This window comes from Chamaea fasciata, unplaced genomic scaffold (assembly GCF_029207755.1).
Source record: "Chamaea fasciata isolate MVZ Bird 193981 ecotype frontalis unplaced genomic scaffold, bChaFas1.0.hap1 SCAF_1, whole genome shotgun sequence".
Taxonomy (NCBI): domain Eukaryota; kingdom Metazoa; phylum Chordata; class Aves; order Passeriformes; family Sylviidae; genus Chamaea; species Chamaea fasciata.
Genome location: NW_027094086.1, coordinates 62,002,801 through 62,029,671, shown reverse-complemented (window position 1 = coordinate 62,029,671; position 26,871 = coordinate 62,002,801). Strand labels below are relative to the sequence as shown.

The 26,871-nt window shown below is 41.5% G+C and overlaps 1 protein-coding gene across 1 annotated transcript in view; it reads left to right on the top strand.

The window, feature by feature from the left end:
* CTNNAL1 (catenin alpha like 1) overlaps window positions 1-26,871 on the top strand; it is a 58,085-nt gene continuing 31,214 nt past the window's right edge. Inside the window, exons 1-2 of the mRNA XM_066184929.1 lie at window positions 1-213; window positions 21,409-21,598. Of these exons, the coding sequence (XP_066041026.1) occupies window positions 88-213; window positions 21,409-21,598 (316 nt within the window). The 5' untranslated portion in view covers window positions 1-87. The remainder of the gene's footprint in view (window positions 214-21,408; window positions 21,599-26,871) is intronic.

Sequence of the window (26,871 nt, the reverse complement as noted above, 5' to 3'; positions counted from 1 at the left end):
GTGAGGGGAGCGGCGGGGCACGGGCTGCCCGTGCGGGAGCGCGGCGGCGGCGCGGCCGGACGGGGGTCCCGGCCCGGCTCCCCCGCTATGGCCACGTCCCCGTGCAGCAGCAGCGGCGTCTCCTCGTCGTCCTCGTCGGGGCTGGGCGCGGACGCGGGGCTGGAGATCCGCACGCGCTCCGTGGAGCAGACGCTGGTGCCGCTGGTGTCGCAGGTAGGAAAAGCGCCGCGGGAGAACGATTTCCCACCCCCCTCCCCCCGCGACCTCCGGGAGGCTCTGCCCGCCCGGGACGGAGCTCGGCCGCCGCCGAAGTTTGCGCGCTCGGGTCGCGGCGCTCCGTAGCCCCCTCTCGCCGGCGGGGGCGGCTGCTCTGAGCCGCGCCCCCTCCCGCCCGTCCCGGGGTCCCGCCGGCCCGCGGGCGGCTGCCGAAGCCGGTGCCGTGCGGGTGATGCTACTCGCACGTCCCTCCCCGTGAAAGACTCCGAAGTTCCCCGCAAGGTCGCGGGGGAGCGTTGCGTAACGCCGGGCGCTGCGGTGCCGCCGGCGGTCCGAGCCCCGGGACGCCGCGGCGGGCGGGAGACGGAGCGACTGCCCCGCCGCCCGGGCGCTCCCGGCTGCCCGAGCCTCCCGAGCCTGCCGGCTGCCCGCGTGGGAGCGCGCTTCTTCCCTCCCGGCTCGGCGCCCGAGAGAGCGCTCCTCTTCCAGGGGCTTTGGCGGAGCTTTGTGTTTTCGCGGTCTGGCCCTGAGCGTTGCATTGATTGGAGCTCCTGCTGCACCCCGGAGTAGTGCCCAGTTTTTAAGAGGTTCGATAATAGGCAAATTGTCTTGATGACCTTTTAACGTGTCCCGCACAGTGCTAAATGACCGTAAAACCCTCCCAATTCGGGCTTTTCAGTGCTCTGCTAATTAATTACATGCCAGTCACTTTGGCGTTGGTGTTTTTTTTGTTGTTGCTGCTGTTGGGGTTTTTTTTTTCAGACATTTAGTTACAAAATTGGCGTTTGACATATTCATTAGACTTTTTTCTTGAAAAATAATGCCTGAAAACGGCACAGTGTTTGCTGTATAGGATTTTTGTGCTTTGATCACTGATCAATAAAGTTAGCAAGTCAAGACCTATGTACAAAATCTTTAAACAATATGTAACAGTTATACAAAAGTAACTAGTCCTGGTGAGGTCAAATTGTGTTTATATCCTTTAGGATCCATCTGGAAACAAACTCTGTTAAGCCTTGTTCTGCATTTGTATGTCTGGGCTGCAGGAAGACTGATGGGTAATTGTGTTTCTGTTCCCATCATGATAATGTGTATTTATTTTTCTGTTTGGAGAAATCGCAGTCAGTACAGCAAAGCCCTTCAAAGGGATTCAACCACTTGCTCCAAAGCAAAGTAAATTTAAATGAATTTTCTAGTCCTGAAACAGCTGAGATAAAATAGGGAGACCTCTTTTAGGAAGCTTGAGAGCAATCAGAGACACATCCAGTTGCAAAAGCTGAATTTAGTTGCATGCGTTAAATTTTTACTTTTAACAGATTAATGTAAAGATGTTCTTGTTTCTCTGGAGTACACTCTAACAATGATCTTAGTACCTTTGCAGCAAACCCACGCAGAAGTGTGTCATGTATGGTTTTTCATTGACCACAAAGCCCATGGCAACATCTTCCAGAAGGGCTAAGCAGCTCTCCCTTCCCTGTATACAGGGTGTCTGAGTATTTGTGGGCACTCAGAGCTCACTGCTCTCCTGCTGAGGCACTCCAGACTTGAGACTCGTGTGTTCCTTGAAGCGCCAGCGCTGGGCTCTGTTCAGATTCAGGCTGAAGTTGCTGCTGGTGTCAGCAATAGCTCCCTACACCTGCCTGGTAAAATGCCCCACTTACTGGAGTGGTTTATCCATTCTGCCTGCACCATTCCATCTGGATTGCTCGGTTGAGATCTCACTGGCCATCTTTGTTCAGAAATTTATGCCAAATGGTGTTTATAGAGTACTTCTTAGTCTCAGAATTTGCTTGTAGATTCTGCATAGACTGTGTATGCAGTAACCCTCAGGACTTTGTTTTTCTGCTTGTACAAAATACACTTGTGAAGGGCTTTGTTCCTACTGTGAAGTTCAACTTCACAGTTTACCCTTTTGTTAAAATCTGAAAAGTGCTATGTGATACTTGTATACTACTGAAAAAAAATAGTCAGAATGTTCCTGCTGCTTTTCACTACTTATTTTAAGCAAAGAGGAAACAAAAGGTGCCTTGTCTGACAAACTCACTTTCAGTCTCTCTTGTGGAGTCTAAGTCTTTTCTTTAAGGAAAAAAAAAAGAAGCTGCATTGATTCTTATTTAAATTCCTGTACTGTACCGTACATCGTCCTCATTATAATATTGTAAACATGTGTTTACCTGCTTGTTCTTCCTCAGTAATTGTGAGGGTTGGTTTTGTTTGATTCTTTTTAATTGCATTTTGCAGCTTGGTTTTTTTTTTCCTTATAGTCTATGTTGTAACAGAGTACATTTGCTATCAGCAGTGGTAGAAGATTCCTATTTTTCCAGCAGGAGAAACCCGTAGAGTCATTACTGCATGTACTTACTAAACCAATTAAAATTTGTTTTAGAACTTACGAGTATTTACAGAGTTAAACTAGATCTGTTCAGACCCTGATGTGGCCCATTTTTAAGAGTGCCACAAATGACAAAGATGACAAATTTAAGCCACAGTATTAAGCGTATTTGCCAACGCTTCTTTGTCACTATCTCCATAGCTGTACTGTGGAAAGGATATTGTACAGTATTTTGCAAAGCATGTGGCATGCAGCTCAGAAAATATGGCTTCTGGGGTCAAGCACCATGATTTTCTTTAAAATAAATATCATTTTCTTCTCCAGGATAGGTGTCTTTAGTTCAGTTTTCCATGCATAAATACTATGGCATTCTTTAAAAGTCTAGGTGTCTCCTTCACTGCTGCTACCCATTCCCAGTCTAATTATTTTGGGGTTCATTTTTTTAATGGAAAGGTTTTGGCAACCCACATCAGGAAGGGTGTTTGAAGTGGTCAGTGCTGACTCAGTTAATAACAAGTCATTTAAACAGTTGAGGAAAAGCAAAGACAGGGGAAAAGCACTTTTCAGGATGTGGCTCCACCAGTGGCTTCCGCAGCTGCCATTCTGTACCTGTTTGCTGGTGTCAGAGCAGTCAGGGACCTTCACAGCTGTAGGAGTTTATCTGTCTACATCTGTTCTAAGGAAGCATTTTGAGAAACAGCAGAATAGGTATTTGTCAACCTTCGCAGTCAGGTACTTGGGGAAAAGAGGGTAACTTTGAGATCTGCCTGCCTGGAGAAGAGAAGGCTCTGGAGAGACCTGCTGCAGCCTTCTAGTACCTAAAGAGGACCTGCAGGAAAGCTGGAGAGGGAGTTTTCACAAAGGTGTGTAGTGATACAGGGCAAGGAAGAATGGCTTTAAGCTGAAGGTAGATATGTTTAGATAAGATTGGGAAGAAATTCTTCTCTGTGATGGTGGTGAGTTGTGGAGCTGCAGTGGGTGCACAGAGTGCAGTGGGTTGTCCAGAGATGCTGTGGGTGCCCCATCTCTGGAAATATTCAAGGGCAGGTTGGATGGGGCTCTGAGCAACCTGATCTAGTGGAAGGTGTCCCAGCCCTTGGCAGAGCAGCAGGAGTGGAACTAGGTTACCTTTCGCTTGCATCCCAAATCATCCTGTACTTCTGTATTCCCAAAAGACCAAAGTCACTTTTCACAGTTGAAGGTGACCTATCCTCCAGCATCTGGAATGCAGACCAATGTGATTACAGCTGCTCAACTTTCAGAAGGCCCATTTTGTCATAGGCACTTTGGAGAATGATTGTGTGCCCATATGTTACTGAACATGCTTTTCCAATTTTCTAGGTATAAGAGATCCTGCCAGAGGTTTTAGAATTGGCTTGACCTATATAGTAAAAAATATAATCTTTTAAGCTTTTCTTTATTTTAGCTACAAAAAGCCCATGATACCAATGCTTCTGAATGCTGTTGTTGTCAGTCTTAGATTCTACGTAAGTTAACAGTGCCTTGAGGCGAATGAAACAAACCTGTTCTTTACTGTCCTATTGTTTCCTTGCTTTCTCTGAAGCTAGCTACAATAATTCCAATTTCAGTAAATGTTATATAACGTTACATAATGTTCTGTTTTTCCAGAAGTTTCTGGAGTAGTATTAGAGCCCAAAGAAGAAACCACAGGTGATGTTTTCCAAATAATATGAAAAGCTCACTGATAGTTTTCAGACTGAAGGTATGACTTTAGAACAGCCGTTGTGCATCAAGCTTGAGGTCTGTATATAATCTGTAAACTCTGTAAACTTTTCTCGGTTTTCTCTTTTTTGTTTTTTTTTTTTTTTTTTTTGTCAATTATCAGGAACTGATATGGGAGCCAGTACTGTTTAACATCTTTATTAATGATCTAGATGTTGAGGTGAGCATGGAGCAGCATGTTCAACAGGCATATGAACTTCCCTACAGCAAGCTGGGGAGTGTCTGACACTGTGGATGACAGGGCTGCTAGACAAAGGGACAGCCTAGAAAGATAGTATGACAGGAAGTTTGTGAAGTCCAAATGATGCAGCTGAGCCAGGGTAACATCATGCAGTAACACAGGCTGGGATCAACTGTCCACAGGAAAACTTTGCATGAGACTCCTGGAGGACAAGTTGAATGGGGATCAGCAGTGATTGCCAGCTGCACATGGGGTTGGTAGCATGAATGTATTGACATAGTGGAGTGTGTGACATAAGGAGAGAGGCTGAAGGAAGTGGGCTTCTTCTACCTCAAGAAGAGAGGTGTAATGGTCAGTTAGCTTTCATATGGAAAGCTAGGATGGTACTTTCTGTATCACTTGAACCTGCAGTAATTTTTTTTTTTTTTTTTAAATTTTTTTTTTTTTGTCTGAACAATGGCAGAGTTTACCACAGTCTATAGCTACTCACCTAATGGCAGGTATGAGGAAGACAGAGACAAACTGATCCCAGACGTGTATGGTGACGCAGCCAGAAGCAATGGAGAGAAGTTGAAACATGGGAAAGTCTAGTGAGATAGAAGAAGGCTTTTTTCTGTGTAAGGGAAGCCAAACGCTGAATGAGGTGTGCAGAGCTCCTACGGAGTCTGCAATTTTGGACATGTTCAGAATGGATAAGACTATAAACAACACACTCTAACTGGACTTGGTTTGAGCAGGGTACTAGACTAGGTGATCCTGGAAATGGTTTTCATCATTAGCAAGTCAGATTTTTGCATGGATGTCTGTTTTGTAATCAAAAGATCCTGCTGCTGAGGAGTAATGGTCAGCTCATACCTAGCTTTTATAAGGAAAGCTAGGAATGTACTTTCCCATCTGTATCACTTCGATCTGCAGTGATTTTTTTGGTCTGACATTTTGTTCCCTGGTCAGTGCTGCAAGATGTTTCTGCAATTCTGTAGTCAGATCTTATCTTTACTGTCTCAAATAAATTGGGATCATCAACAAATGTTCATCATTTTATTGCTTGCTTATCTCTCCTCTGTCTTTATGATTATATATAATGGTCCATGTTGCAGTACAGGTTTCTGTGTAACTCTCTTAAAGTAAGTAATCATTCACTTTCTGATATCTTTCATCTTCCTTCTCATCATTCTATTGCTTGATGGGTTCAATATTCATACCAAAGATCTGCTTCTGTTTTTCTCAGAGACTTGATTTCTTGCTTGATGTCTTTTGGAAACTGTGGTGTGAATTTTGCTTCCTAGTTTTCTTTCAGCAGAATTCCTTCTTATCCATGTAATTGGTGATGTTTACAGAGAAATCTGGTTGTTTTGTGAGGCAGTAATTCCTTTAACAAACGCCTTTGTTAAATCTTTGCCAATATGTTGTATGTATTTGGGTGTCCACTACTTCTTTTTAACTTTCTGTATGGATTTGACATGTGCAAGTGTCAGGGCAACATTTGTACCTCCACTGTTGACCTAGTTTTAGGCAGGAGATTGCATGAGAAAGCTGATACAATCCATTGTATATTTGAGCCACTTGAAATCTTACTGAATAACATCTAATGTTGGCAAGTTGTGTGAGTTCATTTTGTCTAACATTTTCATATCATGTCTGCATATCACTTTGATTCCACACAGATTCTCTGAGTGCCTCGCAGAGGTACGTTCTGGAGTAGGGATTGCTTCACTTTCTTTGCAGTTGAGCACAATTATGAATAGCTGCTCTGCTCTGTTCTTATTTTCTGTCAAAAGAACAGGGCAAAACTCTGGTAAGGAAGTAACAGAGTACATCAGGGTTATAACTCCTAAAGAAATGGACTGAAATAGCTGGTGCATTCCTGTATCTTTAGTGGAACTGATGTTACTCTCCATGGAACTGAAAAATCATGTACTGTCCAAGAGAGAGATTTAAGAGAAGTGTAAAACTGCAGATATGGATTTCAAGTATGCTATTGTCAATGCTACTGACACTGGCCTTTGGATTTTGCCCGTAGGCTAGCTGTGTTTTTGGGGAAGCTGTTTTGTGGGTATACTGGCTAGGAAGTCCTCAGGTTGCTTCTTCAAATACATCAACTACAAAAGAAAAACTAAGGGGATGTGAACCTGTTGCTGAATCGAGGGGGGACCGTGGTAACAGAGGATGCAGACAAGGCAGAGTTACTGAATGCTTTCTATGTATCAGTCTTCACTGACAACACCAGCCCTCAGGAATGTCTGACTCAGGAGACCAGAGTAAATGAGTGTTGGAAGGAGGATTTCTGTCTTGTCAATGAAGCTTGGGTTGGAGAACATGTAGGCAAACTTTACATCTGCAAGTCCATGGGCGCTGACGGGATGTATCCATGAGTGCTGAGAGCTGGCAGACACCACAGCGAGGCTGCTCACAGCGTCTTTGTGAGGTCAGGGTGACCGGGGGAGGTGCCTGAGGACTGAAGAAATCAAGTGTCACCCCAGCCTACAAAAAGGGTAAGAAAGGGGAGCCAGGGAACTACTGACCAGTCATCCTCACCTTAATCCTTGGAAAGGTGATGATGCAGCACCTCATTCTGGAAGCAGTCTCTGTCCACATGGATGACAAGAAGGGGTTCAGGAGTAGTCAACATGGATTCACTAAAAGTAAATCGTGCTTGACCAACCTGATTGACTTCTATGATGAAACAACTTCCTGAATGGATGAGGGGAGAGCAGTGGATCTTTTCTACCTCCACTTCAGCAAGACTTTGGACACTGTTTCTTGCAACATCCTCATAGGCCAACTCAGGAAGTGTGGACTGGATGAGTGGACAGTGAGGTGGTGTGACAACTGACTGAATGGCAGGTCCCAGTGGGTTTGTAATCAGTGGCACAGGGTCTGGTTGGAGGCCTGTCACAAGTGGTGTCCCCCAAGATTCAGCACTGTTCATCAATCACTTGGCTGAAGGGGCACGTGCCTCTTCAGAAAATTCATTGATGACACAAAGCTGGGAGGAGTGGCTGATACCCCAGAGGGCTGTGCAGCCCTTCAGAGGGACATTGACAGGTTGGAGAGATTGGAAGAGAAGTACCTTCTGAAATTCAGTTGTTTTTTTTCTAACGGCTTTAAAGCAGACAGTCCTGTATTAAAAGCACTGTTAGGCTTCTAATTTACTTATCACTAGCTCTTTATTCTTGGAAGTCCACAAAATGGGGTGGGGGGAAACCCACCACATTCTCCCTGTCTTTTTTTGCGTCTGCATCATGCATCGATCTTGTATATAAGCTAATGTTTGAATGTCTCTAGCCATAGTATTGTATTGCAGTACAGGCTCATTACATATCTACTTTTGAACTTGTTATTCACGTGTTCTCTCTTTCTCAATTAGAGTCTAAATAGAGGTGTCTCATATACTCTCTGGACAATATTCATAATCTAAAGGAATATCTGAAGTCTCATTCTCTTCCTGAACTTCAGCATTGAGTCCAAACTCAGATCCATTTCAATTTATTTGCATTTCCCATGCAGCAGATGTACTGACAGATTGTTCCAGCAAATCCCTTGGCTGCCTTCTTTCAGTGGGCATTTTTTCGGTACCTCTAGGTCTTTCTCTTTCACATGTCTAAGGTACTAAAGGGTTCTTACATTGTTGGCTGTTGTTTCTCCATTATGGTGCCAGAGCTTGTGCATTGCCCCTTATGGCTCTTTTTTGGAGGATGGGAAAATTCTTTTTTGGAAAAAGTAGGATGATCCTTATTTGTCTTTAGCTCATTGCATCTGAGGGAAAAAAAAGGATCTGCATGCACTCCTTTGAAAATGCTTTTTGGGACCTTGTCTTTTTTTTTTTTTCAGTACTTCAAAAATTCTGGTAACTTAAAAGCTTTGAGAAGCTGTTCCTTCCTCCTCTTTTCCAGAGTTTTCTGTCTTATGAATTAATTTGGTACTCACTTTTAGGTTTGAAACTTGGCACTGCTGTTGAGTAATAAAATGATGAATTGCAGTGTAAAGGCTTGCGTTGTAACTTGTATGGAGGGACGCAAACCTCGTGCTATACTCAGAATTCTGAGTTTACATCCTGTATGGCAGAGAAACTCTGCTGTGGATCATCTGCTGTAGCTGCTGTGGGTCTGGAAGCATATGGTGCTGCCTGGGTACGGAGTTGCACCTCCATAGTTCCATTTAGTCACTGGCTCAGTGACTCCTCTCCCCACGGTTCCATAGGTTCTGCAGCTTAACTTGTGAGCTTCTGGTTTGTGTTAAGCATCTTGTGCTCCGTGCAAATTCTTTTTCTGGCAGAAGCTCAGCTGTTACTCAGCCTACACTTGGTGCTCTGTGCCCCTAAAGGAGCCTGATTGTTTCACTTGGATTTATGCAGAAGAGTTAATCTTAGGGGATTGTCATCTGGATGTAGAAAAGGTGATTATTTCAAAGTGTCCATTGTATTTATTGGCTGATGTGGTTGCAGGTTTCCTTTTAATGAGACTAGTTTTTAATTGACAGCTTTTAGTCATTGAAGCTAGGTCATTGTTAAACACTTAAAGAGAAATAGATAATCATTTACAGTTGTGGTTTATAAGGTATCCTAGGGATCCCAGGAGTAACTTAGAATAACTTAAAGAGGTAAATTAAATTGTTTTGTTACATTAAAAATTAATGATGTTACTATCACTAATTATATTCTGCTTCACAAGGAAAATTACACTTGAACATTTTATCACATGAGCAACAGCACTCTCATGAATCAGCTGTGGTTTCAGGCTATTTTTCTGTGAACCCTTGGTTAGTAAAATTGGCTTTGAGTTAAGTTTGGCTACTGTTTTATAATGTTCAATACCTTAGTCTTTGATGTGATAAATGAGTCAGACTAACATTTCAAGTGGCTGAAGGAAGATGCTTTTTACTGACACAGCTGAAAATCAATTGCTCTTTTTCAGTGGTATCTTATCTTTCATATTTTTGAGATCTGATTAATGACTTTTCTGCAGATTAAATTAATTTTTGTAGTTCTCCAGTAGAATGAGTATTAAATCAAAACTGCCTCTCTGTGATCCTGCACAAGAAGAATTAGAGCAGCTTTCTTGCTATTCAGCATTGTTAACAGATGGTTTTAGACAGATTAGGTAGGGAAATCCCCAAAGGATGATTTATGAATTAATGATTGCAAACAACCTTGATTATAGTTCAGTAAAACTGTTGTGTGGTACTATGAGCCTGTGACTTTCTGCATGGATTTTTTTATGTTTCTTAATTCATTGGAAAAGTATAACTCTTGCTAGATAGAACCTTAAAGTGTTTTTTTTTACTTACTGAGCTATACTGCATGTCATTAATAGCCTTGTGTAGCTGTTGGGGTAAATGAGAAGTGATATAGACTCTAGAGCCAACTTATAACTGTTACTCTAGTTTAGATGCTGAATTGGATTATTTCTTAGTTGTATGCCTAAAATGAATTCTCAAATGGTAAGATAACTCCTAAGCACAAATTGCATAAGTAATTTATGAGCAAATCCCAAAGTTCTTTCAGATATGCATAGAAAAATAAAAAATTGTGCTGTTGCTTTTTTCTTACAGAAACATGTTTTTATTAAACAGAATGAATACAACAATTTGGAACCACACAAATCCCATTTTCAAATAAAAATAAAGTGAAGTTGTTCTGTAGTAACATAATCTTTTCAGCATGGGGATTGTGATAGTATTTTTGTTTGTTTGTTTGTTTGTTTATTCACAGGCATAAAAATGTTTACAAGCTGAAGGGTGATATTGTTCAATGTTGCAAGCGCTTAACATGTAGGAGTTGGATCGGTGCATGGAGTGTTCCCATTTAATTATCAAAGATTCTGTATTGTATTTCTATGTTACATTTAAATATTCTTGAATTTTTCCAACTGAATGTGTTTTTATTGCCCTGGAGCTCTTCAATGAAGCAAACAAAAGAACATACAGGCACTTTAGCATAAATAATAGTTCCTGGATTATATGAAGCTTTTTTTATGTTGTTGTTTTGTACTCCTGTAGGTGGGTAGTAGTTGGATTTGCATAGCCTTTTCCAGAGCACACTGTACTTCTCAGTTAATCCCCAGAGCAAGCCTGCACTTTTCAAAATGGAATACCAGGTGTCGCTCTGAACTGAAGTGGAATGTCAAAATGCTGCTCAGGAAGCCTTCTCTGAAAGACACTGCAGGAACTCTTCTGTTGGGAACATGCAATGTGAGAAGGATTGAATAGTTGGTATTCATGGCAGGGAAGCCACCTGCTTATGAACTAACAAGGAACATTTTCTACATCTTCAGGAGCTGCTCCCGCTTTGAATAGAAAGAATTCTCAGGTGAAATAAGTGTGTTGTCCCTGCTGCATCCTTTCTTACAATGTTTGAGTTTTTAGTTCCACAACAGTGGTGTTTTTTGGTTTTTTTCTTTAAATAAGCAGCTCAGAGCTGGCTCAGGCATTGTTTGCACACACAGTACAAAATGAGGTACATTAACACCAGCAAGTTAGGGAGAAAAGCCAGAATTATTGTTTGCCAGTCTCTGGGTTTGAGGTTACCTGATTATGTTAGTAAATTGAGTTATTTCTGAGACTTGCACCTCTCTGGTGCTGAAAACATGTCTGCATCTGTTTTGACCATTAATGATGAACTTCCCTCTGAGTTGGATATTCTTAGGCTTAATCCTGCCCAGGTTTTCTAGGTGTGGAATGAAAAGCAGGAATTTTTGTTTATAAAATCTATCTGCTGGAGTAAGAAGATACTGAAGGTCAACAAGAGGGGAGGAAAGTGTACTGCCTCATATGCCTTGAAACCCAATTATTTGATTTACTAGCTTATGCTCAGCTTTTCCAGTGAGGTAGTTGTGCTTTTCAAACTTCAAGACAGCAGTTGAGTTAGAAAGCCAGTTTTACTTCTAAACACATTTTGTAATAGGTAAATGCATATTTTAGGACGTCCAGTGTGCTTGTTGAAGCATATATTGTATTATCAGAAGAAGTTAAGTTGGACCGTGTTTGAAAAACTCTTTGTCAACTCATGTCAAGTTCCTCAAAGGTACAAATTTTGGTGCCAGCTCAGTCTGTGAACTTGCATATGTCTCTTAAAAAAGAGAAGAAGGGTTGGACTTGAATTGTCTGAAAATGGTGATCTTTTTCATGGTCACTCATTGCTATAGAAATTCTGAAGATGCCTTTTTTGGGTGAAAGATGGGGCAGTCCTCTGACTTGTACAGCATATGGCAATAAGAGTAAACAAGGTATCTTTGATCATTGAGGATTTTCCTGTGATTGGTCTCCTCTTCCATGTGCAGAAACAAGAGGATAGCAGAATGCTGGTTGGTTTTTGTGTACTTTTCTGCTTCACCTCTGCAGATCAGTAGGGATCCCTGGTTTTAAGGAGTCTGTGAAAAGAGAACATTAAAAAGAAAGCATATTTCTCCTCTACAGTAGAGTACTTTAATAACATCATTAAAGTAATTCAATCCTCTACATAATATCAAGAATCCACAGCCTGCAAGAATAGTGAGCTGTGTTCATTCCATTTTTTTTTCCTCTGATATTCCTTTTCACAATAAAAAGAAAAAAAAGAAAAGGAAATAATTTAATCCCGGGGGGGAAAGTCCTGAAGTTTTCAGAGTTCTTGTTTCTTTGAAAAAAAAAACAACAAACCCAAACAAAGAAAACATACCGTGTAAGTCTCCAAACCCAAAACAACTGGCACTGGAGGAAATAAATTGGTGTTATCAAGTTGCTGCACTGCATTTGAGCAAGTGCATCTATATCACATTTTAACTAATCATTTTCTCCATGGTGTTTGGTTTGGAACTTGAAATTAAAAAAGTTCCTTGGTCTTCTAGCAATGCATTCAGCACAAAGAAAGGATATTCGCCTCTATGGTACAGTCTTGCTCTGAGTTGAATCCTTTCTTTTGATCTCTTAAGAATTCCAGGAATGTCTAACAAGTACATAGCAATAGCACTAATAATCTGAGGTGCGTATTTGAATTTGAAGTTCAAATGTGTACTCTCCTCTTTCCTGGTGAACTTTACAAAGAATAGATTTCGATGTGTAGATGTGAAGGAGGTCAAGAGGACTGTTTTCACCCCTTCCAGATAATATTTCTATCTGCTAAAGCTGTTGTGCTTGTGAGAAGTGCCCAACTAGGTACTGTGGTGTTTTAAAATTGAATGTACAGTTTGCAGTTAGCCAGTTGGAAATCTGGTTGCAGGTGCATTATAGCTCGTGTTGAGTTTGCTTGTTTAACTCTCGTGATCTTTTCTAGGCAGGCATGTGGAGGACTGTGGGATATAAGATACTAGGTTAGGTATCCCAGTGATCTGAGCTGGTAGGGCTGTTTTTGTGTTGCTTGTCAGCTCCTGCTTGTCACTGCAGGTCATGGGTTGTTCCTCCTTCCTTTTCAGGGGTGGCTTACCAGTTTGTCAGACACTCCGTGTGAAAGATTGCCTGAGGCCGTGCTAAGCATGTTAGCATTTGCCCACAGATAAGTGAACCAGCCTACAGGTTGTTAAAGTTGTTTATTTAATTTGCTTCCCTGAAGGTTTTCATTAAAGATGTGTGTAAAACCAATGAGAAAATACTTTTTAAAAGCCTCCAGGTAAAGGTAACAATAAAACAGTTTCAATGCCACAGGTACTCAGTACTCAGCAGTCTTGGATATGCAGTGCATTTGTACTGCTCTTCTAGATACCAGTCCAGAGGGACTATAAGGAAAATTCATAAATGGGGGGTAGCTGGCTTACATCACTTCATGGAAGCTGTCTCAAAAGTATTGACACTGCATCCTGAACGATGTGTTGAGGTCTGTGTGACTTCTGCAAGAAGGGCTGATTGCCCCTTTGCATAGTAACATGTAGAAGAAACTGTTTTGGTTCAACAGTCCATAAAGCAGAGGCAATTGTCTGAAATCATGTTTTCAGCGTAAAAAAAAATGATGGGTTCTTACAGTTAACTAGTGCAGATAAACTTTGTAGTTAATATTTAGTTAATTTAATAGTTAATTAACTAACAGATTAATTAATTACCTAATTAATTAGCAGATTAATAGTTAATAGTTAGTGCAGATAAATTTCATTTCGGCTAGTCATTTCCAACCTTGGAAAACTTTCAAAGTTTTGTTTCTGCAAAGTTTATTTGTTGAATTTTTCTACCAAAGTAAATATAGATAGAAAGATACAAATTTTCTGGTTCTGAAAATCCACACAATAGCTGAACTTTAAAAAATTACTTTAGTTCTTGAAATTGTACAAAATGCTTACGATTTCCATTAGTGCCTGGACAGGCATTTAATCTTAACAGATTTTTGTTTTCTAGGACAGTTAAGCAGGTAGTCCTTGTTCAATTCCTAAGATCCCCGAGGCTCATCTTGTGATGAGAAGTCTCTGTGGCAGTTCTACTTGTAGCCCTTGTGGACAGGATGTCAAATGCCAGCTGCTGCTTCTCCGCTCTCTGTGACGCATGGCTGTATTCTGTCGCAGGTGTGGGTGTTGGAACAACGTGTGCTGCTGTCTGCCTACATGAGTCTGAGCACCTGATTATCCTCAAGGTGTACCAAAGACCTAATGGGAGTACCTAAGGTGTAATATTGGAAGTTCCTCTCTGCCCCCAAACTCAAGATGAACTAATGAAAGTACAAACTGAAAGTACAAACAATGTGGGAAAGACCTTTTTGACCAAGATTTCTATATATTGTATTAAATGCAACTCAATTTACCTTACAGCACTCTTGTAGGGGTTTGTAACTTCCTTCCCAGTATGTAGTGCTATTACATTTTCCTAGCAAAGACCATTCATTCCTGGTATTACTTTTTTTTTTTTTTTTTTAAAGAAATAAATTTTCTACCATTATAAAGTTAATGGAAGGTAGAAAGCAGAAAATACACAAAATGGAAGAGGAGCTGTTACTCTAAGGCAGCTAATCCTCATTGCATAGAGATAACATCTTGAATTTTTTCTAGCAGGAAAGCTGATTAATATAGAATTAAAGAATCAATGGCCTGGGTTGGAAGGGACGTTAAAGGTCATCTAGTTCCAATAACCCCTGCCAAGGGCAGGGACACCTTCCAGTAGATCAGGTTGCTCAGGGCCCCATCCAGCCTGGCTCAGGGATAGGGCATCCACTTCTCTGGGCAACCTGTTACAGTGCCTCACTATCCTGAGAGTAAAGATTTTTTTCCCTGATATCTAATCCAAACAGATTCTCTTTCAGTTTGAAGCTATTTCCCCTTGTGTTGTCACTACATGCCCTTGGTAATAGACCCTCTCCATCTTTCCTGTGGGCTCCTGTCACGCACTGAAGGCCCCAGTGCGGTCACTCAGAGCCTGCACTTTTCCAGGGTGAATATGAGTGTGTTTGGTTTGCATGGCAAGGTTTTGGTACTGGGGAGGCTACCGGGGTGGCTTCTGTGAGAAGCTGCCAGAAGCTTCTTCCATGTCTGACAGAGTCAGTGTCAGATGGCTGCAAGATGGACCCACTGGCCAAGGCTGAGCCTGTCAAGGAGGGTGGTAACGCCTCTGGGATAATGTATTTAAGGGCAGGGAAAAGGTATTGTGCAGGAGTAGTTGCAGCCAGAGAACAGAGGAGTGATAATATGAGACAAACAATTCTGCAGACACCGAAGTTGGTGCTCCAGTTGCAGGACTAGAGATTCCCTTGCAGACTGTTGTGATGCAGTTGTCCCCCTGCAGCCCATGCAGGTTCATAGGGATGCAGAGATCCCTGCTGGAGCAGGTAGATGTCTGAAGGACTCTGTGACCCTGTGGGAAGCCTGCACTGGAATGGCTCCTTGCAGCACCTGTGGCCTCGTGGAGGTGAGCTGATGTTGGAGCAGGTTTCCTGACAGGACTTGTGATCCCAAGTAGCACCTATGCTGGAGCAGCCTGTTCCTGAAGGACTGGAGCCCATTGGAGGGGCCCGTGCTGGAGCAGTCAGTGAAGAACTGCAGCCCATGGGAAGGACGTGTGTGAGAAGTTCATGGAGGAGTCTTCCACGGAAGAGACCTCATGTTGGAGCAGGGGAAGGAAACCTCTGGCTGGGGAGGAAGCAGCAGCAGAAACAGCATGTGAGGAACAACCCCCATTTCCTGTCTCCTTGTGCTGCTGGGGGAAGGAGGTGGAGAATCAGGAGTAAAGGCCAGGTGGGAGAGGTAGAGGGAGGGTATTTTTAAGACGTGTTTTACATCTCACAATCCTACTCTGATTTGATTGGTCGTAAATTCATTTAATTTCCCCAAGCAGAGGCTATTTAGGCCATGATGGTAGCTGGTGAGTGATCTCTCTGTTCCTTATCTCAGCCCACAAGCCTTTTATTATGTTTTCTCTCCCTTTTCCTACTGAGGAGGGGAATGATAGAGTGGCTTTGGTGAGCACCTGGCATCCAGGCAGGGCCAGCCCACCACACAAGAGGCAGTAACAAATACTACTCCTGAGAATCTAAATCATCCTGTGTATAATGTGGGTGCTTTCCTGGGAGAGAGGTGGGCAAGTTAATCTTCCAACATGACTTGTCAGTTTTACTCTTGTGTTTGTAGCAGGGGCTGTGAAATAGTTCTGTTTCCTCTGGTTTTATTTATAGATGTCTATAAATACTTCCTGAAACCCAGTCTCTTTTAGTATCACTTAATTCTGTCATGCAGGACTTAATTACACTGACAATAAATAGACATTAGAATATTTTTAGCAAGCATGCTGTCATGATGCTTCCTGAGCATGAAGCATATAATGACTTAAATGTCAGTGTCTGAAGACCCTCAAAAAGATCTGAAAACAGCTGCTCAAAAATTGCCACAACTGACTTTGTTTCCTTAAATATGAAGTACATCTTGTTACCTTATGGCTATGTCTGTTAGTTTTGGTATAGTTCTTTAGAAAAGGCCATTATTTTTATGTGGCTTCTCATAACAAGTGGCAAAAGATTGCAGCTGACAGATTCTTGAGACACTCCTTAAACTGATTGTCTAAAATCTCAGATAAACATTCCATGGAAATAGTGTGGGAGCTCACATTAATCAGAGGGTGAATGCCATCAAAAGGACTGTTTCCTTTCTAGGACCTGATCAGTAAATCCTTAAGTAAACAGCATGTAACGTATTGCTCTTGTTCAAAGAGACTTGCAGGTAACTCTTTTCAGCTTCTAACTCCTGTCCAAACATCACAGATGTTGGTAACTGGGAAATACATGATCAGAATATAACAGATTAAATATTTGGGAGGTGTTAAACTTGAGGGAGGTCTTAGGTGATGTTCTTGCACTTGCAGGGGTTTCCTTCATTTAAAAAAAATTTAAAACGCGGTAATAATTCTAGTCTGGTTCCAACTGGATGGACTGCAGGGGAAAAGCAACTTCTTGTAATCTGAAACATCTTAAATGTTGTAAGTTTTACTAGTTCAGTTTTTTATAGGCTCTTTAGGGTTTCTTTGTTAGTTGTTGGGGAGAAAATAGCTTGTTAAGTTTCTTCTGTGCCTTTCCTTTTCTCCATTTTGCTTGTCCAATTTTTTATCTTTGTTTTAGACATTGTTTAAAAATCAGGAGCAAAACCTTTGCTTATTCTTTATTTTAGAAGCCTTATTGGCATTTTAATGCTCACTGCTGTGTTTGTGTTGTGAGGCAATTATTATTGAGTGCTGGATTGGTTAAATAATCTTGACAGTGCTTATGAGCATCACAGTTTCCTGCAGTTTGTCACTTAATGTACTAGTGAAATTCCTCTCCTTGCTAAGTTAAGATCTTGGTTTTTTTTAACCCTGACTGTAATTACAAGCTTAATTAAGTCTTGAAGAATCCTAAACTGCAGTTGCCATTACCTCTGCTTTTTTAAAACTTTATTTGACATGGAGGATGTACCTGTCACTCTTAACACTCTGTGAGGGAATGAGAATGCATAATTCTGAAAAGTGTCTTTCTCACTTTTCATAGGACAGTTCTAGAAGCCCATCTTGTGTCTGAACAGCTTTCCTCATGCCTTTGACATCATTACATTTGGTTTATATGTAACTCCTGTTTCTAGAACCAAACCCAGCCCTTTTTTCTTTAACTAATTGATTTTTCATATCTTGCTCTTTCTTTTATCATGACCTACCTACTCCTATTTCAGGGCTTAGTTTTTTTATAGGAAACATCTTATGCAAATCTGATATCAGTACAGGCTGCATTTGCTATATAATGTTGATCACACTTGAAAGAGGTGTTACATGAAGCTGTTTGCTGTGATTTTTCAGACTTCTTGACCAACTTCTGTTTTGGATCTCTCACCATGGTTGTTTTTAACTGTCAATCCATACAGTTTTTTGACTTACCTGGAAAGAAAAAATTATGGAGCTCAACCAACTTCCCTCCATTCCAGTGTTAAAGATAGTTACTATACTGGCCCTAAGTTAGCCAGTCTGAGAAGAAATTGTATTACACAGCCAGGAGTTCATTATTCCAGGAGGTATTTGCAAAGCCTCCACTGCTGTGTATAACCATAGGTTGAGTTTAGTGTTCGTATACAAGCTACTCAAGTGGGTGTCTAGAGTAGGTTGTAGAATTTGGGTTAAAAGGGTCCTTTCAAGACCATCTAGTTCTACCTTTCTGCCATGGGCAGGGATACCTTCCACTAGACCAGATTGCTTAAAGCCCCATCAAAGCTCCAGGCTCTTCAAACTACCTGGCCTAGAACTCTTGGAATGATGGGGCTTCCACAGCTCAGGGAAATTGTTCGAGTGCCTCATCACCTTCATGGTAAAAAATTGCCTTTTTAAGTCCAATCAGAATGTACCCGCTTTCAGTTTAAAACTATCAACCTCTCCACTACAGGCCTTGGTGAAAAGCCTTTCCTAATCTTCTTCTAAGCCACGTTTATATGTTTAAAGGCTGCTGTAAGGTGTCCCTGGAGCCTTCTGCAGGCTGAACCACCCCAGTGCTCTCAGCCTGTCTTCACAGGGGAGGCACTCCATCCCTCTGACCATCTTCATGGCCCTCCTCTAAGCTGTCTTCAACAGGTCCATGTCCTTCTGCTGGGGGCACCAGAGGTGTACACCTTCTCCAAGTGGGATCTCACCAGATCAGATTAGAGGGGCAGAATCCCCTCCCTCAGCCTGCTGGCCACGCTGCTTTTGATGCAGCCCAGGACACAAGCACGTTGTTGACTCACGTCCAATTTTTCTTGCACCAGTACCCCCAAGTCATTTTCTGCTGGGCTGTTCTCAATCCATTCATCCCCCAGTCTGCATTGGTATCGGGGATTGTCCCAGCCCCAGTGCAAGACCTTGTGCTTAGCCTTGTTGAAATTCATAAGGTTAAGATGACACTGGTGATAGACCTGGCAAAACAGCTGCTTATTCTTGCTTAACCTTGGCAGGGGGAGTAGAGGGGTTGTTTTTTGCTGCAAAAACTTTGCTGCCCTCTAAAGAGAACACTAAAGAAATGATAAAAATGTAAAAGGCACTCATGTTCCTGAGTGTGTTTTGTAAGACTTCAATAAAGCAATTTAAGCTGTGATATCTTCATGATTTTTATTATTTGCATACCTCTGCAGTAATGTGGGAATTAAAATAAGTGCCCTTGATGATTTGTAAGAGACAGTGGGATTCCTTTCACTCTGCAGTGTTATTTGCATATGCATTTTTTTTCAGGGTTATGCAGAACATGTTTAAACTTCTACTGGTGTAAAATGCTGTGGGAGGTAAACTTGCAGCCAATATGTAAACTTACAGTTTGTTTTAGGCCAGTGTTATTTTATATATACTTCTGAGAAGCCAATAACTGTATGAATGTATTATCAACCCAGTATTGGGTTGCTGTTTGCTTAAAAACCTGTTGAAGAAACAAAGTTGTGACCCTCTATCAGTTTGTTTTTCTTCAGCATTTGGACTAAGGCGCTCAGTTGGCTTGCTAGCCTTGCCTATTCAAGAATTCAGCAGTTGGCACTGTTAGATTAGCTGCTGACAGGTATTCTTTAATTCTATATACCTGAAGTACCTACAATGCAAGAGTTCAGGAGAGTTGCATAGTGCCATTGTTTTTACCATGAATTTCATGTTGGACTGAAATTCCATTGAAGTGATGGTACTTTGAGGAATGCCATTCCTCATCTTAAACAAATTTGAAGATGTTCAGACATTTCCACAGTTTACTCTCTATTAAGACTCTTTTCATCATAGGAAGATCTTTTCACTGGAAAGGCGTCTGGGGTTCATAGGCTTTGGAGTTGAAGTTTGTTGATCCAGGGGACTATTACAGGGACAGATTTGTTGTATGAGCTATAGAAAGCAGCCTTCCTTTAGACCTCATGTCTTAGATACAAATTGGAAAAGTAGGTCATGTGTAAGACAGCAGTGGGCAGACAATGCATTTCTGTACCGGTGTTTTGTACCAGAACAAAATATTCTTCCATTCTCATAGCAGTTCTTCCATAGGGCAGCACTGTTCTTAGGTTATTTGGCTTTTTTATTTTTCTTGTGTGTGCAAAGCGCTCTGTGAAGTGTTGATATTTCCCTTTGCAAAGACTTTAATACTGGAAACTTGGCTAAAATGGCTCCTGGCATTCAAAACCAGCCTCAGCAAGGTGTTAAACAGCACCACTCTTTTTTTTTTTTTTTCTCCAGAAAGACGACTCGGTGATACTTGAAGGGTAAATCTTGGGTATTGATCAAATCATGAAGCAGAACAGATTCTACACTGCTTCCCACTATGTCCTTGAATCTGTAGTGAGCATTACAGGTACAGCTTGAATGCCTCTGTCCCACCACAGGCTTGACTGGTAGAGGAATGAGTGAATGATGATTGTTTTTTTTGAGGAGCGGCAAAGGCATCTGTGATCAAGCTGATGTAGCTGAGATGTTCAGACACTTACATGTAATTCTGAGATTCTCTAAACAGACATCTCTGAGCTCCTGGGGATGTGGCTTACAGTGGAGTTCTGTGGGTGTTTTAAACGATACTCCTGCTGAAAGGAGCTCTTCTGCCCATCTTTCTCTCCTCAGGCTGTACTGTTTCCCTTTTGCCACAAAAATATTCATGAAGCTATGCAGTGAACCAGACTGGGGACCTGATTATGGGGAAAACTAAAACAAGCATCACCTTCTCCACAGATGAGGTTTAACCCATACCAGATAAATTCCCTGCAAACATGAGAGTGGGAGACAAGGACAGGCAGGACTATTTTTGTTGGGTTTTTATGCTGGTTTAGGATGTTTGAAACTACAGAGTTTAATTTCTCTCTTGCTTCTCACTAGAATAGAGTTGTAGCAAAAAATGTAAAGCTCATGTTTGTAATGCAGTTTATAGTTAGTTTATTGTGAGTGGCAGGATTGCATACTGTTCTCATATTTACCTGATGCCTTGGTTGAGAAGCTGCTTCTGCAGTCCTGCCTTTCTCCTCTGAGGGGAAAGGATCTCTTTGGTTTCCTCATGTTTGGTGTTTTGGACAAATCTTCAGTCTCCTGCAGCCAGTGTGCATCTGATCTCCAGTCTGTGTGATCTGAGAGGGAATGTATAGCACTTCACACTGGACAGAAAAGCCGAGTCAGGAGTTCAAAATAGGAATGTCCTCCCCAAACTGTCTTACTGATGACTTGTATCTAAATGGCAATATGTTTCCAAATTCTGGGAAACATGTGTAACTGAGGATGTTTAAGTTATGGGTATAGTGGATATTTTAATGGGGGAAGGGCTGTGTGTGTAGTGTAAAAGGCTGCTGAGACCCAGGGCAGCTTATTTTAATACTGTAGATGGGAGTGGAATAAAAATAAAAATCCCTCTTTTCATTTGAGATAGACAGAGCAGATGAGCAACCTTAATTACACTTCAGGTTTTTTTCATTCTTTGAGAGAAGTTAAATGATACCTCATGACACAGCACAAAACTATATTTTATTAGTGAAGTACTGTCAAAATCTGTTAGTGAGTTCAATTCAAAACTTGCCTTCAGTATTAAAGTTAAAATGTTATAATAAATAATCCCTCTTGTTTGCAGATAACGACTCTTATTAACCACAAGGATAAACCAAAGCGCTCAGACAAGACTCTGCAGGCAATCCAGCGTGTGGGCCAGGCCGTCAACCTGGCAGTCGGGAGGTTTGTTACTGTGGGCGAAGCCATCGCCAACGAGAACCATGAGCTGAAGGAGGAAATGAGCGTTGCTTGCATCGAGGCAAGGAGAGCAGGTTTGTAGTTACTTGTACTTGTGCCATTTTTGGCACACTGTCGTTAGTGTCAGGCATAATGTAAAAACTTCATCGTTTAATTGCTTAACCTTCCTCTGCTCATTCATTCAAGGCCTGATCTGTTACCTAATTTTGTCACTTACTTAAATTACTGTCATTGTACGCACAGGGAATGGAATTGCATGTTGGCTTTGATTTTTATAGGATCATTTGCCACTAGGGATTACCTGACTGCTCTTTTTTTATGATGTTAATACAGACAAAGAACAGAGTGTTGGGAATACAACTTTAGGGTTTATTGCTGCCAAGTTAAAACAGTGGAGTATTTTAAGTTATTGGAGTGTTATGCTACTGAGGTCATTGCATTCCAAATCTCAGTGTCTGAATGAAGGTCAGTGTCAACCCATATTTCATCAGGATTCCGTAAGATGACTCACATCAGTCATCTGATGACTCCCCTCAGTAGAATGAAAGTCATATTGTGCTTGCCTTTTTGCTGTATTCAAGTTTAGTTGCAAACTCGCTGTGTGTGTGAATTGAATGTGAAGTGGGGATAATTGAGTTGCCTGCTGTCACTCTCCTTCCTCCAGAAGACTCTGTCTAAGCGAATAGGGGTTGCATTCTCTGATGCTGTAAGCGAATGTCAGTGTCATGCTAGAAACTACTTTCATAGCTACTAAATACTATTCCTTGCATGATATTTCAGTGGCCCTCAGTAAGTGCATATTCTTAGATCTGCAGCGAAGGCTTCAAGATGGCATCTAGTAGAATGTTCCTTTTGTTGTTAGTGGGGTGAGGTTTTGTTTTTTCTTTCAAATACTTTTGGATTATGGGAAATTCTACTTGAAGCTTTCCCAGTGGGAGCAGGTGGATGAACCTGCAAGTGTGACAGACATTCTGCTTGCTCTGACTTCTGGGAGACAATCTTGAGCTTCTGTTGTGGGGAAAAATAAATGACCCTTCAACAACCCTTCAACACTAATGTCTTGATTACTGCAGGATGGAGCTGTATTCTACTCCAAGATGTGGGTGACTGTATTTGAAACTGATCTGTTAAGTTAAAAAGGGGGCTTGGGTGGGTTTTTGGTTTTTATCTTTGAAATTACCTCAGAGTCCTGCAAAACTTGTCTTTGCTGTCCAACTGAGATACGTCTTGTTGAAGCTTGATATGGCTTCAGACTTTGGGGATGCAGTTCATACTATTGTTTGTGATTAAATGAAAAAAGAAGCTTAGACATTGGGCATGGTGCTGTAAGAAATCCTCTGAAAATCCCTCAACAATGAGTCACAATGTCTAGAAACACGCTGATGATGAATGATTGTTCTTGTGATTTGAAGGACTGTTCTGGATAAACTTTAGACTGAAAATTCCTAGTTGCTCCAGTAAACTTGGCTGCAAACAGAAATTTCCTAATTTAAAAAACATTCCATTTGTTATGTGAAGCATGTGTTTTCTCTTCAGAGATCCAAGTAAAATGCTGACAAGCCAAAATTGCCAGAGTTCACATCGATAATCTTAGCTGCTGGAAGAGCAGTGCAGTCTGCATCTCTGTTTCTTGACTTGCCAGTTATGCTGTGGTTAAGTACTTTTTTCTCCCTATCACTGTATGCAGGAGGAGCTCAGAACCTAAAAATAGTCTGCGGTACTTTATCGCAGCAAAAGACTTACAGTTCTTTTGCACTGTAAGTTTTATTTCCTGTTACGCAGTGATAGCCTCAGTCTAGAGGAGTGAAGATATGGGCTGTTTATATTTCTGTCAGCCTCACGTTTACTTTGGCATGGCTCAGTTGTTCCCTGCATTTGAGATCTAACTGACGACTTACATGGGAAATCCAGCACAGCAAACGTTTGCTCCTGGTTGTTTGTTTGATGGAGAGATTTTTGTGCCAATATTATCTCTGTGGGCTGTTCAGTGTTGGAGAAAGTAGCATAGTCCTTTTAGCAGATGATAAATTCTTATGGATAAATGTCATCTGAACTCAGTTTCTGACCATGGTTACTCAAGTGCCATTTTTGATAACTTTGGTGTTCCCAAGCAAGCCAAAAAAATATCCTTGACAATTACAGCCAAAAATATTGACCCATATTAAGGAACCCTATGTTCTGCGAGCATAGGCAGGAGAAAGCCTTTGCTCTTTAAGGGAGGGAATCTTGTAGAGCTGTTCATACTTCTTTTTAGCCAGTGAATTAGTTTGGGTCTCAGAAATGGAGATTTTGTTAGGCATAAGATTCAACACAAAAGGATTTAGAACATTAAGCATCTCAATTTCTGAGAAAAGTAGGGAGTCTTTAAATCAATTGCGTATCCTGCAGAGGCTTTGAAGGATGACAGATGTTGTATCTGTCTTGAAGGGTATAATCAGTGATCTGAAGTGTTTCAGACTTGTTATGACTATTTCCTTGTAATAAACCATGTAATTTGATTGACTCAAAATAGAATCCTAAAACACTGCAGAGGGTCATGTCACGTAGCAGATTTTGCTTAACATTATTCTTGCACTGTATCAATGTTTACAATGATAGTATAGTAGTGGAATATAACTTAAAGAAGCACATTTGAGATGCCCATCTGTGACTTTTTTTTTTTTTTTGGTCTTTTTTTTTTTCTCTCTAAAACTAGGAAAGAGTGGCTAATTTAAAAGGGAAAGCACATGTCAGGAGTAAGTGTCATAGCTTTTCCAGTATTCTCCTCCAGTTGACTACGTAGCCCTAAAGGAAGATGTGGAGTAAAATAAAAGCAATAAATAGCTCTCTCCTATTTTTGCCTTGGATTTTAGTACAGAGAGGGCTAAATTAGGAAGGCTGAAAAATGGAAATTTAAATGGATTAATGGAATCACAAAATAACTGAAGTTGTAATGGACATTTTAACTCCCAAGAATGAAGATCATGCAATTTCTTGTACACTTCTCATTTCTTCTTTCTTGTGCCCTTACTCAAGGGTGTTTGACCACCTTTTCTGTGGCAAAAGTATTTTCTTACATCTTGTTCCTTGGTTCTTGTTCCATCACCATACGTACTGGGATCACTCTGTCTATGTCTCTCCATACCTGCCCACTCGGGGGGTAGATGTAGAGCACAGAAAGCTCTGCCACTGGCCTTCTCTTCTTGGGGCAGAACAAACTTCGCCCCTTCAAGCTCTCCCCTTATGTCACTGGCTCCACTATGTCAGCTGAGGTGCTGAGGAACCCAGAAGTGGATATGGTACTCTAAATGGTCCCTCACAAGTGCCAAAAGGAAGGCAAGAATCATTTTTACAGCCTTCCAGGTGCAACTGGCCATTATTGCTGATTCCTGTTCAACTCCTGGTTGGCCCCCCATGTCTTTCCCCACAAAGATTCCTTGTTGACACCCGATCTTAGCATGTAAGGCTTAGTGGTGTTACCCTGGCCCAGATGTGGTATTTACTGCCCTTATTGGACTTCACAGATTTTCTGTCAGATCATTTTTTTTTCAGCCTGTTCCTCTGTCTAGCAGCCCTGCCCTCCGCAGTATCAGACACTCACTCACTTAATCATTGTTCACACACTTACTGAACATGCTGAGTCATCATCCAGGGAATAGTGTGGATGACTCCTGTCAGTCTCAGAGGAACACTGCTGGAAGTTGACTGCCCCATGAACTTTGTACCTGTTATCAACATCCCCAATCCCAACAGTCAGGTTCATTTTCTACCCACCTTTTTGTTCACTTAGTTCATATCCATTGATGAAGTTATAATGAAACTGTGGGAGATCATGGCAGGGGCCATGCTGAAACTGCGAAGCACAAAATCCATTACTTCCTTTTATAAAAACAGTGTCATCTCATTGTTGTAGGCATTCAGATCAATAAGGGACTGTTCACCCTGGCAGGTCTGTACTGGCTCCTCCTGATTGCCTTTTTCTGCTTAATGTTGTAATGTCTTCCAAGAATATTTTTGTGGTAATCCTGGAGGCTGATGTGAGGCTGACTAGCCCACAATTGCCTGATTTTTTCTTGTTAACCTTCTTTGAGATGGATGTGACAGTTGTCTTTCTATCACTGGAAATATTACCCAATTGTCATAATCTCTCAGTCATGATAGGAGAATTACAGCAACACTGAACTGTTTCTTTGACATGCTCAGATATTTTATGGACTGATGTACACCCAGCTGGGTACAGCTTCCCTAGCTCTGTCTCTTTACCCTAACAGGTCTTGTGCCTCCTAGCTTACTCCCAGGGTAATTCCTGTTCCTGTAGTTGCAGATCTATAGGCGGAAAAGGAAACCTTTGTTCTGTTACCAGAATCTTGAGTTTCTGTGGCTGTCTGGAGCTTTTGACAGGCAGATGTTGCAGGTGTTTCAGTGTTCTCTGATAACTCTTTGTATGACTGACTGCTTCACCTATGACTTGATTCATCCTCAAATCCCATGGCATAAGAAATGGGATAATGGTGTGCATCCTTTCTTGGTTACCAAAAGAACTTCGCATCTGTTTTAATTGTTCTCTGTGTGTTTCTACAGCATTTTATATTGTCACAGATATTGTGAGGTCAAAGAAATAGATAAATCTGCTGACAAAGGTGGACAAGGAGAGATTGGTGTGAAGTGAAATGAATTGGACTGTGGGGAAGGCAATGCCCAATGTGTTTTACTGTCAAATGATCTCCTTTACCAACTGGAGATTTGTCCTACAGCTTCATGGGAGGCTATCTGGCTGCCCCTCACATTTTGAACTGTAGCTGTACTTTTACAACTTCTCTTGCTTCTATCCATTTCCAGGCTCTTCAGCTGTGGAACTCACTGTCTCAGACTGTGCTATAGTACGGTATATTGGAGTGAGTCTATGATTGTTTGGAGCATGCCTTTTGTGACCTGGCCTGGTGCCAGCAAATGTACTGCAAGTTCCTTTCCATAATGCAATACTATTTTGGCACCTTAAGAACACAAGGGATTACGATTATCAGAGGAGAGAAGCACTATGAAATGTGGAGCTCTGTGGTTTGAAAGACCGTCAGGCCTTCCTTGTTCTATAGTGTGTGGTATTTCTGGAGTACCAGCATAATGCAGGTTCTTCAAATGGTAACCACTGGTTTTATCAGGCTTTTGCAGTATTTTGCCTGCTTAAGTGAATTACCTTCGCTGAGGTTTTAAAGGTGAGTCATAGGGACTTTGAGCAAATCTCCTAGATTTTATCTTTAAGGACAATCTATAGGTCAGCTGTGGGTTGATCATCCTGTCTTGCACACTAACAAAAATCATGTCTCAGAGCTTGTGTGGGCTCAGTCTCCCAGCAGCCCTCCTCTGGTTA